The following is a 16,449-nucleotide window of genomic DNA, read 5'->3' as shown; positions in this document are numbered from 1 at the left end:
CTATAGGGATAACTACACATCCTGGACTATGTTTTCACTGTGCTCAGACTTTTACATGATGAATGATTTCAATCTTCTTCAGAAATGACAGAACAAAAGATAGTCAGTGTTAAAAAAAAATGACCAGATCAAGTACATGTGGACCCCAGGGAGCCAAACCAAGCTTTATTTAGATGTATTGAAGATAATATTTATCATGTCTTTATTTGTGTGGGGCAGGTTCCTGAACATATATTTTAGCTAAGTTAAGAGGACATAGCTGATTGTGTATTAATGGACTTTCATGGGTAATTCTGTACTTTCTGAACCTTCTTGATTCACAGTGTTGTTTTGTGATTTTATAATGGCCAGTTTTTGTTTTTGTGACAACTGTTTGATCTGCTGCAGGCTCAAATAGGCTACTTTGATGTTTAAAGGAGACATATTGTGCACAATCAACTGAAACAAGCTTTTAACATCATTGGTGTTTCCTCCTCATCATTACTTTACTCAAAGTTGTATGCTTACAAAATTCTTGTTTTCACCTACCCCCTGTCCCCGCCCACACCCTGTACATAGCTGGGATTATTTGAAAAAAGTAAGACCCCAAGTGTGTACACACAGTGTAGAGTTCTAGAATGTCTCGTAGCCACATTCCAAAAATAAAAACATGTAAATGACAATCTGCTGCTCGTTAAAGTCAAATGTCACTGTGAAGAGGCGGGGCTTATCAGTTCTACAGGAAGTCAATTGACCTGTTTCTATTACTAAGCCATGTTAAACCAGTATTTCTGTTTACCATGAACAAACTGTAAATACCAAGTACCTGAAAAAGCATAACATGTCTCCTTTGAGTGTCTTTTGGGTTGAACAAATGTGCAACTTTCAGATGGACCATTTTTCAATTGATAATAAGCACTCTTTAGTGGTCATATTATTATAATTCTTATAACTAAAAAAATCAAACCTGCCTTAAACTTGCTTTTAAAGCCTGATAAAGGAGAGCCTGCCACAGCACTTTTGTTAACCTCCAGTTCTGTAATAACCTTGTGTGTTCTGTGCATTCTTTATCCGGTATGTTAGTGTGTGCTTATGATGTTTTGTGGAATGTGACTTTGATGCTGTTGTTGGTGTTGAGTGTAAAGGGATATGGTTTGTAAAGCAGTTTTGGACATTTGCAGACTTGACTTTGTTTGTTGCCTAAATTTAATAGAAATATGTTGTAGTTTAATCATTAGGAATGCCTGACAGGTGTCAGGTTTAACAGCTTCTTTAAATGTAATTTACAAATGTATTCTAGTACCGACCTATCCGTGGGTTTCCTCTTCAGATATATATAAATATTGAGGACCATTCAACATTCAATTTGGTTTTTAATTGCTTAATATGACAACGGTGCAATATTCCCATCACTCGTGAACACATTTTACAAGAGACATGAACTTTGGCAGCCAAACAGTTACCGGTAGTTCTAGTTTCGTAACCTGAACTAATTGTCATTAGATCTTTAATATATTGTCAGAATTTATTGTAACTGATTCTGAAATGTTATAACATGCAGGGTACTCACTGTATGTTTTCATGACTTGTGGACGTAAAGATGGTCTGGGGCAGGTGAATTACATAAAGATTAATATTCCTGTATTTAATGTTTATTATATTTATTAATTTTTTACAAATAAAGATATTTGAGTTGTTTTAGCTTCTGTCTTCAGTCATAAACTGTCTTGCCTAATTTAGATGCCAGAGGGCCACACATCGAAACACATTTGAAGCGGAGGGTCAATACAGTAAATCATTCCTACGGGAGCAATCTTAGTCATCTTAGTTCTGTATCTCTGTCATTCAGTTCTTATTGCGCGTTAATTTAGGCCTATTTAAATTGGCAGTAAAAAATGCAATCTATGATCATAAGGTTCATAGGAAGCCCCATAGTTTGTACACCACCCACTGTAGCTTTTCCCTGGAATAGGGTCTTACACATTTTATTAGGTACAGTAGTAGTAGTAGTAGTAGTAGTAGTAGTAGTAGTAGTAGTAGTAGTAGTAGTTGAAGTAGTTGTAGTAGTAGTAGTAAAATGGTAAATAAAAAATGTCACATTTATATAGCACTTTTCTACCGCTAAGGCACTCAAATCGCATTACATCAAGGAATCAGTCACCCATTCACACAGCACTTGTGCGCAGACACTGGGGTGAGTCAGGTTCAGTGTCTTGCTCATGGACACAGCGGCAGTATTCCCTGAGGCATCTGAGGACATTCTTCTATTGGAGCGCTGTCCCTTTAAATAAAATCCCTTCTAATGAAAATCCCCACTAACACCCTCGGGTGCCCTCCTCCACCCATGCTGCGGGCTCAGGCCGAGCCGGGGACAGGAGCTACATCCCCGGAGCGCGGAGCTGGTGTTGTCCGGTCCATGTACGGTCAGGTACGGTACCAGCACAAAGAGGTCAGGCCCGGGTCCCCGCCTTTTGCCCTCTGCCTCGTACTTACCGGGTCATGTCCCATTATTTATGAGCGCGAGCTGCGACAGGTGGAGGGCGCTGTGCGGGGCGAGAGGCGCCGCGTGCGGCAGAGGCTACTTTTAACCGCTCTTCGTGCACTTTAGAGCTACTGATGGGTGACACTCGGACAGGTGACACTCGGACAGGTGACACTCGGACAGGTGCCATAGCTCCGGCTGTTTGTCATTTTCAGGGAGCACGGGCAGTTCTGTGACCGTGAGGAGGCGCTCATTCGGGGCAGCAGCAGGTGCGGTGTGGGTGTCACCTGGAGAAAAGGTGACAACCTTTAAAGTCGTATAACGTTTGTGTTTTGTGAAAAATTATAAACAATAGATTTCTGGTTAAACCTATGTTTGACTAAACATTAGGCCTAAAACAAGCTTTGTCTGTATGAGCTCATTATCCACAAAGTAACGTTATCTTGATGGTAAATAAGTGCCATTCAACTGAACACAACTTGAATTTCCATCAAGTTGGCTTGACTGAGGCAAATAGAAAATAATGTATCCAAATAATTCATTATCATGTAGGCCAGAAGACGTGGAGGTGGGAGAGGGAGATCCATAGCTGTTTTGGAAATATACTAAATTAGAATGAGTATATTGCCTATAATTAAAAGTATAAAAAGACCTAATATTGATATCCCTTGACTTTTGTGGTAAGTTTTCTGATCCATTCATGTTTTATGCAATACCTGAGCCTCTGTGAGACACATTGTCATTGAGATAACCCAAAAAATATTGAGATATACATTTTTGTCAATATCGCCCTGCCCTATTGTCTGGCCAAGTGATAAATCCCATCTTTGACTTGGTTTAAATGCTGTTAGTTTACACAGAGCCGCTCCAGGTACGTACAGTGTGGAAGTGTTTGGACATCTGCTCTGTGAATGTTCCCACTGTTGTTAACGCCTGTCAGCAGCTTCTGCACACACTAAACTTTACTCTCTCCGGCTTTTGTTCGGAGCAAATGGACTGGCCAACTACGCCTAGTTATCCTGGTGCTATGAAGGTTATAACTCAATAGGGCTGACACTAATGATTCTTTTAATAGTGAACTAGTCAGCGTTTCTGTTTTCGAGTATAAATAGTATTTTTATTATTATTTTTAGTGTCTTTTTAAATGCAATATTAACTAAATAAAGGTTGAATTATGTTTGACTGAGGGCTTCTAGATGCAGGATTGTTACAAATTAAATGTATCATTGCTGAAAATAAGGAATTGTTTATACTACAGTTTGATTTAATAATTACACTGTCGAATCTATAACTATAACAATAATTTGGTTAAAAAAACTATCCCAATAACGATAGTCCAGACAATATTATGTGATCCCAACATTTTAAAACATGTCTTTAAATGTAATGAGGTTTAATCATCAGACAAATTGGAAATTAAAAATAAATCTATCCCCTTATTTGAACATTTGCACTAAAACTTTTTTCATTTTTATTTTTAGTCAGCTCTTTTTGGAGCATTTCTTACTTTAACCAATTACTCGACATACACATTTTGCATATCTTCATCATAACAGTCACGATATTAGCTACATTTCTCTATGTTGTCCATCTATGACTCGATTAATGGTTGCAGCCCTATGATAGAATAAATCTGTTATAACTGCTGAACAACTTGATGGGGACGTGAACGCACAAATCTCCTCCGCTGAATAAACCGCGACACAGTATCGGGCGCCCAGTAATCCGTCGCGCGCTGCCCTTTAGCTCTGAAAAGCACTTCAGCAGTGACCTTTTGTTTTTATCATCACCAAAGATAATGAGACGTTTCCTGATTGGACGGAGCGAGCCTTTAGTGGAGCTCTAGAAGAATCCTGACGGGTCTATATTAGCTCTGGTGAATCACAGCAAGCCGGACATACCAGGTGTCCGCTTTCATGCCATATAAGTCCACCCCCCCCCCCCCCCCCCCCCAACCCCCACCCCCAATGCTTCCCCCACAATGCCACACTGCTATCTCCTTCTATTCTTAGGCTGTCACTTCGGCGCGTCCAAGCAGGCAGGTCCCCCACTTTTTTACCCCCGTGCTTGCTGTACTTTGACATGTTTTTGTGTCTTATTTGACATCTTGTATTTCATGTCTCTAGCTGCTGCGTGTGGGCTTTGTGGTACCAGTTGGTCTTGGGTCCGGTCTGTAGAAGAATGAGCTGCTACACAGTGTCACTGCCAGGCCCCGGGCCCTGGGGCTTCAGGCTGCAGGGAGGAAAGGACTTCAACATGCCCCTGACTATCTCCAGGGTAAGTCCAGCCACTCAAAACTCAGTCTGAAGTTGTTCAAATGTGTCTGTCATCTACAATATTTTGATAATTTGACAGAATGCTTTGTTTGAGATGGTGATCAGTGCAACAAACTCTTATTAAAGGAGACACATTATGCAAAATTAACTTTTAATCTCATTACAACAGCGTTTCCTCATCATAAGTTTCCTGTATTGTTGTATTTTGATTGGTTCCTGCTTGTTTGAGTATTTTTGTATTGTTCTGCAAATGATGCTCCAGTGCTCAGAAATGTCTTGTTTTCACCTACCCCCTATCCCCGCCCACATCCCTGTACTTAGTTGTGATTATTTGAAAAATGAAGACTCCAAGTGACAGAGTTCCAAAATACCACGCTAAAATGCTTCTTACAGTGAAATGTCACTATGAAGAGGCGGGGCTTATGAGTTTTGAACAGGAAGTCAATAGATCTGTTTTATTACTGAGTTAATAAATATATAAATAATGTAGTTCATTACTAAGTACCTGAAAAAAGCATAGTTTGTTTCCGTTAAGTGTGTAGTTGAATAGCAAACCATCTAAAATGTGTTAAGCGTTAAAACGAGATTTAGTGCGCCGCTTTGCTGGACCAAGCTGACGATGTGATTATGGAGAGCAAGGATCACGTGTCCAGCTGTGGATTGTATTTGTTTGCATTTATACCAAAATGGCTGCTGGACACTGCTGAAGCCTAGGTGTATTACCGTACAGAGTATCAGGCGTGTATCAGGGACATTTTTACTGCAGGAGAATTAAGATTATTACAACTTTGCATGAGTTGATGAGGAGGAGTAACCATGTGTAATAGCTCTTAAGGTGATGATGTTGCATAATGGAGCCTTACAACCATTTACTGTAGGGGCTTGAAACTATATGGAGTAACAAACAAAATGAATAGGTACTTCTCAGTTCAAAGGTGGTGCTGATTCCCCCAGACAAATGCAGTGTTCTTTCACCATGATATCAAATAACATTTTGGATCAGACGTGAACATTTATTCTTGAAACATTTGACAAGCTATGATTTAAGTCTCTTTACAGTGCGTTTGTGGGACAGTTGTATATTTCTTATAGGAGTTGGCACATGTGATTGAGCATGTTGAGCTGGCCCCTGGCTGTGGCCCCTGGCTGTGCCCCCTGGTTCTGGCCCCTGGCTCTGGCCCCTGGAGGTGCTCCTCTGGCTGGGTGTGATGGCCGGCAGCAGGGGCAGGAGCCAGAGCACCTAAAAGAGGCGCCTGGTGTGGGTTTCACTGTCCGCTCTGTGAATAGAGCCTCAGCAGTCTGTTTCCAGCCTGAATCGTGTCTCTGCTTTGGCCTTTGTGTCTTATTGTTGGAGTTGGTGTTGTCAAAAGTATCAGAAATCAGATGCGTAGCAATACTTAACTAGTACTGAAAGTAGATGCATTTGAGCAAGTATCAATACAAATAAAGGAATGAAAACTGGACAGACTTTGACCGTTCTGGAACACTTTTAAAGTCTTCTCAAGGTTTTTCACAAATAGTATAGGACCACATGGAAACAAAGAAAGTTCAGCACATTTTTATTTATTTAATAACCTTTATTTATCCAGAGTAAAAACACAATGAGATCGAAATCTCTTTTTTATGGGTGATCTGGGATAAAGTAGACAGCAGCCTCACATCATAAGACATTTACACGTTTATAAAAACACAGCAGGAGATTAAACATGTCTAGTTTTTAAAAAAGCAAAGACAAAGTTCATAGGACTCTTGCTCTTTGTTTTAGTATCCTAATATTGAAATAGGTGTGGCGTGTCGAGCCTTATACTCCATATTGAATGTTAGTACCATCCAAACACTCAATGTGAGGTTGTCAGTCAATACCCAGATACTAACAATACTGAAACTACAATCGAATCTGATTTTGATTCTGATACAAAAAACAAAACAAAAAACATAAAATGATCTTAATTAGGCCCGAGCGCCACAAGCTGGCGAGAGGCCTATTAATCTCGTAAGGCCGTGCGAAGCACGGCTGCGAAAGTGCGCACGTAGTGCACACGAAATTGAGCGCGAAGCGCTCGCCCACTTCCAAACACTCACTAACGCACTCCTTCACTCAGGCACTAATTACACTCCATACTAATTATTAGTAGGAAAATGGAACTTTACCGTCGTAAACGGGCGAAGCCCGTGCAAAAGTGCGCACTAAACGAGCACTTTACATTGGGTCCCATATAAAGCACTCATTTGCCGTAAGTAGCTCACGAATACGTTCCCCATCTCTTGCATGTTCCGTGCATATAAGCATGTAATGCAAAAATTGAACATTATTACTGTATAGAGGGCCAAAAACACAAAGTGGGCGGAGCCCACTCAAAATTAACGAAAGTACCCGTCAGTGACCAGGGACCCACACCATGAGGTAGGAAAGCGCGAGCGCTTTCCGAAAATGTATAGTTCATGATATTTGAAAAATGGGAAACATTGTTTTCGCATCGTAATATTATTCTTTCTTTCTTTCTTTCTTTCTTCTTCTTCTCGGGACCAACCCCCCTATTTTTCACCCAGTGAACATTGACGAAAAGTCACAAAAATTTGCACACCTCTAAAAATCGTGCCTCTCTACATTCTGGCTATTTCCTTTTTCTAAAATAAAAAAAATTGGCGCGTCAGTGCCCCCAAATGTACCGAAAATGCATTGAGAGATGGGAAATGACCCAAAAAAAATCTGATCGTAGAATCATGAAATTTGGCGCAGAGGTAGATGGTGACAAGAGAAGTAAAAAATATTATTACGGCAACGCCGTCCGCCCAACCAAATGTCGGCCATATTGCTTCAAAAATGGCTAAACATGACTTCGGAGTTTTTCCAAACGTCGTACTTTTACGAACTCCTCCCAGGGCGGTGGCCCTAAAAAGCTGAAATTTGGTGAAAATGCTACTGAGGAGTGGGACATCAAAAGTTATCCAAATTACATTGATACCTGTCACGGTCTCTGTGCGGCGAAGCCGCAAACTGTAGCAAGAATTTCAGAAATCTCCCAAATTTAACATTTCTGCCGTTTGCGCAGATAAAGTCCGAATTGCGTCAAATTAGAATCAGTTGTTAAACTCTTTGCCCTAAACCTACTTGAAGTGAAATACATTAATTTGGAGCCACAGCGCCCCCTACAGATTTTATATGGAGGTTAAATATTTAGTTTTGCGAAATTATATGAAATTTGACACACAACTCAATTTTGGCATCCCCATCAAAAAAGTCAATGAGACCCATGTCATAATTGTTATGGCGTTGCCGTAACGATGACCGAAACCTTCCATGTTATTCCAATGGGGAAATCGCCAGAACATGTTTACACTTTATACTTTCACGAACTCCTCTTAGGGCGTCAGCCCTATTAACCTGAAATTTGGTGAGACTCATCTTCAGGGGTGGACCATCAAAAGTTATCCACATTTTTATTCAAAGAGTCACGGTGTCTGTGCGGCAAAGCCGCACATTTTGCCAAGAATTCAAAATAAAATTGCTTTTTGATGGTAAAACAAAGGGGAGAAGATGTGACAGCGTCACAGATTCAGCAGTAAGCGTAATAAAAGGACAATTGGGGCGCGTTAGTGCCCCCTCCTCTTGCGGCGTGGCGGCGGCGTAGCGAGGGCCGATCATTGCCGCTTGCGGCTATATTTAGAATTATTATTAGAATTGTATTTTTTGTTAAAAAAGAGAATCCCTCTTTTTAGGTTTAAGGTTCAATCTACGGGTAGTGTACAACAACATTTTGAGGCCATGGGGCGGCATCTGCGCTGTCCATTCATATGGTATATCATCAGGTACTCATCAGTGATGAGTACTCGAGTATCCGAGTTCTAAGTCTCGTTCCACAGTTTGAGAATGACTCTTGGATGAGTCGAAACATCTTGTTTTTCCAAAAGAGTGTCCAGATGATACAACTGAAGCTTTTAAGTACTATTAATTACTATTAAGCCCCACCGCGTGTCTTTTTTTTTTGTCCAAATGTCTTTCCATTTTGTTTTGATTGAAAAGCATTAAAAACATGCATCCTTCTATGGAAATATTGTTCCTTTAGCTTTCATAGACCAGCTAACATGATTCATGTGGATGTAAACCACAAATGTGTGAAGTCATAATCACAGAAATCTGATCTTGGCAGTTCATTTTGTGGAACACAAATGTTGTCCTTGCTCACTGAAGAATAATCTTTTCAGAACAAGTGGATTCAAACCTGCTCCGAGAAACCTCAATGTGGAAATACTGTATGTTATGTGTGGAGTTGAGCTGAGAAGCTTTATATCTTTGATACAAATCATTATTTTGAGCCATCGAACTCATTCATTAAAACTACAAAAAAACAAATGTCCACCTGACTTGCTGCTAAAACAATTGAGGTGCTGCTATAGAGACAGTGTTTGTGGACATTATTATGGACAAATTGCTGCTGCCGATGATTTCTCATTTCCAATTATTGACACGCTTGTTTAGCTTCGTCTGGTATAGACTTTGCTTTTGTCTCATGTACAAAGCCACTGTCTGTCATAGTAACGCCAGGTTCCAAATGCAACCATTGGCTTTTTTCCATCATTTTGAAGAATAAGCCACATCCATTATACTCTTTAGTCTGCAAAGCCATTGGCCTCATTTGCTGTTCATTGTTTCTAGTGGTCACAGCTTGATTAGAGGTCTTCAGTCGACAGTGAGACAGACTGATGCAGCAGGAACACACGGTCCTGTCAATCATGGATGGATTTGGGGTTTCACCAGCTTCATACTGTGCTCGTGTGTACAGCCGGTGAATACATAGTTCCACAACAATGTTTTAGGTCCTTTCAGAACTCCTCTCCTCTTCATACATGAGAACAGTCATAAAAATGTGAAAAACAGAACTATTAATTTGATTAACTAAATTGATTGCTGATTTAATGTTCATAACTTTCAGAGCTGCTTTTACAATATACAGTTTATGTACTGGGGCAAAACAGATTTTACTTTATTACCTGAAAAACTGTGCAGCCAGCCCCTTTTAAAACTTCAACAGAAGAGTTTAGAGCGAAGAGTGAACTGCACTCTTATCCAGTTTGTAGTAAACAGCATTATGAGCACTGATGCTCACTGGCCAGCATTGTTCTGCTATAAACAGTGGGATATCTACACACAAAAAATTATGCTTTTTCAATCTGTGCCTCCACAATAGCCACATATTCACTATGTACAGTAGAAGTAAAAAAAAAAAAAGTATATTGTTTGGCTAGATTAAAGCTCAAACCTTCAACAAAGTTGACATAAAACAGTGAGTGTTTTTTAGTGTGTTACTCACAGTGCAGAAAAACGAGACTGAACTAAACCAATCATAGAAGCTGTGTACCTTTTGATGCTAGGCCAGAATGAACTCTGATCATCTCAACCTTGGATGAGAAAACTAATGACAAATCAAAGAGTGGAAAGGTTAAATTTGGCCTGAAACAACTGATTGGATTCATAACAACAAATCAGTCATTGAAATAATTATCATCTAATTTAGTACTAAAATAATGACAGTGTGTATGACTCTGAGAGAGCTGTAATCACATCAGAATGTCACAGAGAACAGTCTGGACACTTGAGGGTTCTGCATAGTATCTTAGCCTCCACTGCCTTCACCCTCCAAGCCTTATATTGTGTTTAGAGTCTTCCAGTTGACTTTTTAGTTCTTGTAAAAGCTTGTCCTCCAGAGCCATGTGAGGCGTTCGCTGGGCTCTCCCTGGGCTGTGACCCACTGCTGATGTACAGTTGCTTTTACAGTTGGCTGAGTGAAACTGAGCCGCCGTTACACTGAGCTGAGCAGTTCGGGAGCTGCTGAGGCGGCTGGATCCTGTTTCTGATGGGGATTCCATGTCTCCTGTTTACACCCCCACTGGCTTCTTTAACCTCTCTCATTTCTCATTTCATGACTTTGCCTTGGAGAGTTTTATTTTGGGCTGTACTGTTGATGGCGCTTTGTTTCATAGCAAAATTGCTTAAAAACTAATGTTACGATAATAAACGCTCTGAAGTTGCTTGCTCTGTCCACCAATGTTTTGTTTTTTTGAAGGATTTTTTAGTCTGAATGAAGGATAGTTTGGTAGTTTGTAGGATGAGAGAAGGGAGGACATGCAGCACATTGTCCCAGCTGGGATTCACAACACTTGGGTCGACTGCACGTGGAGCCTGACATATGTGCTGCCCGTTTAACCCCTCAACCACCGGGCAGCACCCACTAATGTTTTTGACATTTTTGAGAAAGGCATGTTGCATTTAAAACGATTATTTGTAAAGAGATTATAATTCAATTATCTTTAAGTAACATGTTTTTAGGGGAATAGCTCAAAATGTAACCAAAGAGATACTTCTGATACATCTTAGCACCTCTTTGCCCCCCTGCACTAACACTAACAGTATCTGTTGTTAGTTAAGTCTATTGAACTACTTTAAGGTGTGACCTGAGTCATATTTAACATAATCGGTCAAGCTCCTAATGGGTCATCTAACTTCTATTAAACATACTCTGATTAGACTTGTTTCCTTGTTTTGGTTTCGGTGTGAGGATGGCGTTGATTGTACAGATTTGACTCCCCAAACCACACACTGCATGACTCCTTGTTGTCTGCTCAAACCCTGCTACTGTTGGAGTTCTCTTGCCTCTCTCTGTGCCTGAGGCTGCTGGTGTAAAACAGCTGATTGAGTCGGCTGGATTACTTTGAACAAACGGGTGCAGTTTTTCTTGCAGGAAGTTGTGCTGCGCTGAACAATGTGCGGCCTGTCCGAGCTGCAGAGTGGCCTACTTTACCCTGCGCACTGACCCACTTCCACTGAGTGTGACATCCTACACCAGAGCCCCAACACATTGTACACTTCCAAGGCAGTTCAACATGTGCACTGTCAAATCAAGCTTTAGTTTGACAAAGTCGCAAAGATGTTCACAAATAATACATTTTCAGGTTATTTATGAATGTATTTTTTTGTTTGAAATCATGAGGCTTGAAGTGACAAACTTTTTCAAAGACAGCAGTTAATGTGTAGACAGCGTAGTCAGAGTGTGAGTGTATGTGAGCGGAGGCAGCAGAACATGTGTCAGATGTGTGTGACCCTCAGTCTAAAAACAGCCCTGGTCCTGTCAGCAGTGTGAGCCCAGGCAAAGTGCAGACCTCACTACAGAGCCACAGTCCAGAGTTTAACCGAGCAGAGCAGATGCAGGCGTGGTGGCCATTTCACCTTGACAATGTCCACTCTCTCTGATCTGGCAAGTTGAATAATAGTTGTGACTATTTCAGAAGCAAAATCAAGCTCAATGTACAATATACTGAGAAAAAGTCAACCTGAACGTAAAATGCTTTTATATCTAGCGCTTTATGTCACATAAACTTTACTTTCTCAGTTCTGTGTCTGATAACACTCTAGAGATAATTGTAAAACTGTTCAGGTAAGGTCATATTTTGTCCTGTCCCCCCCAAGTTTTCATACTAGCTTTAATATCGACTAGTATCAGATTTTTGATCATTTTGACAACCCTTTGGCACTCCAGAGAATGTGGGATTCAAGTGCTTTCTGTTAAACGGAGTGTTGTGCTCAGACATAAAAACTTGCCAACTATTTTTACACACCCAAGTATACAGGATTAAGCTTAACATGTTTGGTTCCAGCTAATGACATCATTACCAGGTGGTATTCTCAAAAGTGATATAACAGGTGATCTTGTTGAAAATAAAGTGAAACCTACACCACATTAATCTAAAGCTATCTGAGGCTTGCAGCTATTGATTAAGCCTCATTCTCACTGCTTTCCTCCAAGAAGAGCTCTGTCCTTGTGTGCCCTGTTGCCAACTGAGAAATCTGGATTGTACGTAAAATTCCCCAAACCTGAATAATGCACATTCAAAGCTGACCTCTCATGACCTCTGTGAACATATCATGTACATATACGTAAATATATACATGTATGTACCTGTATACTCTGCATATATTGTAAAAATAACTACGGTAGATGCATTTTGGAGAGAGAAAACCATTTGAATACTGTGGATGTTTGGCTGTAAAGAGTCCAGGTCAGATCTATTTGAGTGAGACAATCCCAAAGGAAAGGATGTGTCTCTCAGTCAACACAACAATGCCACTGTCAGCTGTCCTGGGGCGGAGGGCCACAAACGCCGGGCAAAGGGGAACAGTGGCACAGCTGAGTTCACACACAGGACACCGGCGTTTGTGTCACACTCTTTTGTAGCTTCTGATGATCTGGACAAACTGATGAACCCTTTGGCAATACTCTGAATCGTAATATTGACTTCAGTCCAGGCCAAATCCTGCAAAACACAATGATGATATTGTAACAATGTCATCTATCCTTACTTCTTATGTTTACCCTTTCAGAACTGATGTGTTTAGAACATTTTGTTGTTCTATTCATTACATTTTCCTAATTCCTACATGTAATAACTATCAATATCTAACTTCAATCCCCACTTTCTAAAATGTGCTTATTACTGTAGATTTGGTGAAACAAAATAAAAATGTTCTTGTCAAACTGTGGCCCGCTATGTTTTTGGTGCATTGTTGTCCAGAATAACATTAGATTTAGAACACCTTTTCATGTGTGGTTCATGAGTGGTTGTCAGTCACCAAAAAACAGCCCTGGATTTTCATAATTTGTGATGTTTGGAAGACTCACACTAACTTTTCAAATGGCACCAGTGAATAGAATTCATGTATTTTGTTACACTGGAAAGGTCTATACATTTTTAACAACCTTACCTGTACTTGATACTCTTGTAGTACATCCAATTATTAAGCGTTTTTATTGATTGCAAAGTCGGAAGATGTGCTGCTGAATTGTTAGTAGGAGTTGTTGTCAACTGTGGAGGTAAAAAAGCTTTACATGAATGTTGATTAGAGGTTGGCGATATTGACAAAAAGGAATACTCAATAATATATTTTTTTGTAATATCTCAATTACAGACAATATTTTCACAATAAATCGGGACTGTGCTGACATATGCCTGGAAATGTCTTGAGGTTCAAGCATTGCACAAAACGTGAACAGACCATAAAATTAAACCCAAAAGTGCATTCATATCTCCCAATGGTGGAAGAAGAACTCCATTGTGTTGCTTGAGCAAAAGCACAGATACAGAAGCAAAATAAATACTCAAGTAAATTAAAAAAATCTACTTTTCAAGTAAAAGTTTTGACGTAAAGTTTAAGCTTTAAGTGTTTCTCACAGATTTGTAGAACTGTTTAAGCTAAAATCTAGGGATTTTGAGCTGATCTTTGGGAAATGTAGCTATATATTTTTGTTTGCTTAAAGCAAGGGCTTGAAAAGTACTTTCTACTTTTACTTCAAATATGTAGTAACAGATATCTGCTCTGCACTGTAAAATTGACTTTTCCTTGTGTACTCCATACAACGTGGTGCCCATGGGCGCTTGGGCGCCCTTTGGGCCTCTCTCAGTCACCCACTGGACCTGTTCTAAATTTTGAGCAGCTCATCCAAAGCTTTCTTGTTTTACCCATAACGCTGCTCAGCCTGTTTATATGAGAGCTGGACATGTGGAGACGGCAACAGACAAGATAACCAGCTCCATGTCACTTTCTATTTTTTCAAAATACTACCAGTAGTAGTTAGAGCCACTAAATACGAGAATCCGAAAGTGACGCATCCTGCATGTGCATGGATATGCGGAGCGGCGCGCGGGAAAGAGACATGTTAAGATCGTGTCAGCAATTATTTCATTTAAAGAGAAGCAAAAAGGAGACAAACAATACACAGGACTGAACCAGGTCTAACCCAAACCAGGACTCACACAGGACTGAACCAGGTCTAACCCAAACCAGGACTCACACAGGACTGAACCAGGTCTGACCCAAACCAGGACTCACACAGGACTGAACCAGGTCTAACCCAAACCAGGACTCACACGGGACTGAACCAGGTCTAATCCAAACCAGGACTCACACGGGACTGAACCAGGTCTAACCCAAACCAGGACTCACACAGGACTGAACCAGGTCTAACCCAAACCAGGACTCACACGGGACTGAACCAGGTCTAACCCAAACCAGGACTCACACAGGACTGAACCAGGTCTAATCCAAACCAGGACTCACACAGGACTGAACCAGGTCTGACCCAAACCAGGACTCACACAGGACTGAACCAGGTCTAATCCAAACCAGGACTCACACGGGACTGAACCAGGTCTAACCCAAACCAGGACTCACACAGGACTGAACCAGGTCTAATCCAAACCAGGACTCACACGGGACTGAACCAGGTCTAACCCAAACCAGGACTCACACAGGACTGAACCAGGTCTAATCCAAACCAGGACTCACACGGGACTGAACCAGGTCTAACCCAAACCAGGACTTACACAGGACTGAACCAGGTCTAATCCAAACCAGGACTCACACAGGACTGAACCAGGTCTAACCCAAACCAGGACTCACACGGGACTGAACCAGGTCTAACCCAAACCAGGACTCACACAGGACTGAACCAGGTCCAAACAGAGCCACAGGAGACGAATTTACAAAGACTATATTTTTCTTATGTTTATTTTGCTCCTTTGCTTATATTTTGAAAATCACATGAATTTACTCATGAGTGCTTGAAGTAATACAACGTTATCTGATTTCATAATTCTTATCACTCACTGGTTTAAAAATGTGAATTAAGATTGGGTTATCAAATTCAAAAATACATGATACCCTATTTTCCGGACCATATATTTATATACTTATATGTGATATTATTTGTCATTTTCACACTTGCAACCGCATTTCATACTCCAGTGCAACTTATATATGTTTTCTTCTCTATTGTGCATTTTTTGGCTGGTGCGACTTACACTCCGATGCGACTTATAGTCCAGAAAATACGGTAAATACAATGAAGAGCCCCACATTTATCAAATAGTTACTCACAGTTCAATAGTTATGTATTTTGGTTTACGATTGTAACCCTCCCAATGCTCAATCAGCTTGTCCAACCATAGAGTGAGCTGTAATCTAAGTGTGTCTCGTCTTGGATCAGTTGCACCGTTGTCCCGCTGAGAAGTCGCTCTCTAAAGCCGTTCCAAAGCCGCATCCAGCTGGAGGTGTCCCAGAGATACAAATATGTACAGACCCCCACAGTTTGACAGTGTGTGGCATCTCGCGACTTGTCTCCAGTGGGCAATGTTTGATTCTCACCCGTTTACTCCCATTCAGACTAAATGTCAGGTGTGAGTCAGAGGGAGCACAGGGCGGTTTAACCTTTGGATGTGTGTGTTTCACTCTCTGTTATTCATGTAGCCATCCTCACGTTACATTTTCATTTCCAACTCCAATACAGTTTACCTCATCACACAAAAGCCACCACAGTGTGATTCCTTCAGCTTAGCCAAGATTTGGGCTTTGTTCATCTTTGCTAAAGTATTTTTGTATCAGGAAGAATTGTTCATATGTGGTGGTACTTGCAAAATCAAATCAAATTCAATTCAATTTGTAAATCAAAACCAATTTAAAAAAAAGTTTTGATACAATAATTCTAATGTCTGATTTGTACTTTATATCATGGCAGTTGTCGAGAGGTAAAGGAGTGTTAGGGGCCCAGAATTGAATCTTCCTCCTATTATTTTTCAGTAAAGGGGGGCATGCTGATGACAAAAATGAATATCGCAACATTTTTGGAGTATCTCGATAACAATATTCAGCAAAATTACAAG

At 40.6% G+C, this 16,449-nt stretch overlaps 1 protein-coding gene across 3 annotated transcripts in view; it reads left to right on the top strand.

Moving 5' to 3' along the window:
• The first annotated feature begins 2,318 nt into the window (after positions 1-2,318).
• LOC140351607 (LIM domain-binding protein 3-like) overlaps positions 2,319-16,449 on the top strand; it is a 38,875-nt gene continuing 24,744 nt past the window's right edge. For 2 of the 3 annotated variants that reach the window (XM_072437504.1, XM_072437505.1), the window contains exons 1-2: positions 2,323-2,397; positions 4,588-4,738. In XM_072437504.1, coding sequence (XP_072293605.1) covers positions 2,324-2,397; positions 4,588-4,738 — 225 coding nt within the window. In that variant the 5' untranslated portion in view covers position 2,323. Of the gene's footprint in view, positions 2,398-4,587; positions 4,739-16,449 lie in introns of all 3 variants that reach the window. The other variant, XM_072437503.1, reaches the window with a different exon arrangement.

This window comes from Eucyclogobius newberryi, unplaced genomic scaffold, assembly GCF_026437365.1.
Source record: "Eucyclogobius newberryi isolate DKJ021-1_F unplaced genomic scaffold, fEucNew1.0.hap1 SCAF_8, whole genome shotgun sequence".
Classification (NCBI taxonomy): Eukaryota; Metazoa; Chordata; class Actinopteri; order Gobiiformes; family Gobiidae; genus Eucyclogobius; species Eucyclogobius newberryi.
The sequence above is the reverse complement of the archived record's forward strand: the minus strand, read 5'-3'. Positions and strand labels throughout refer to the sequence as shown.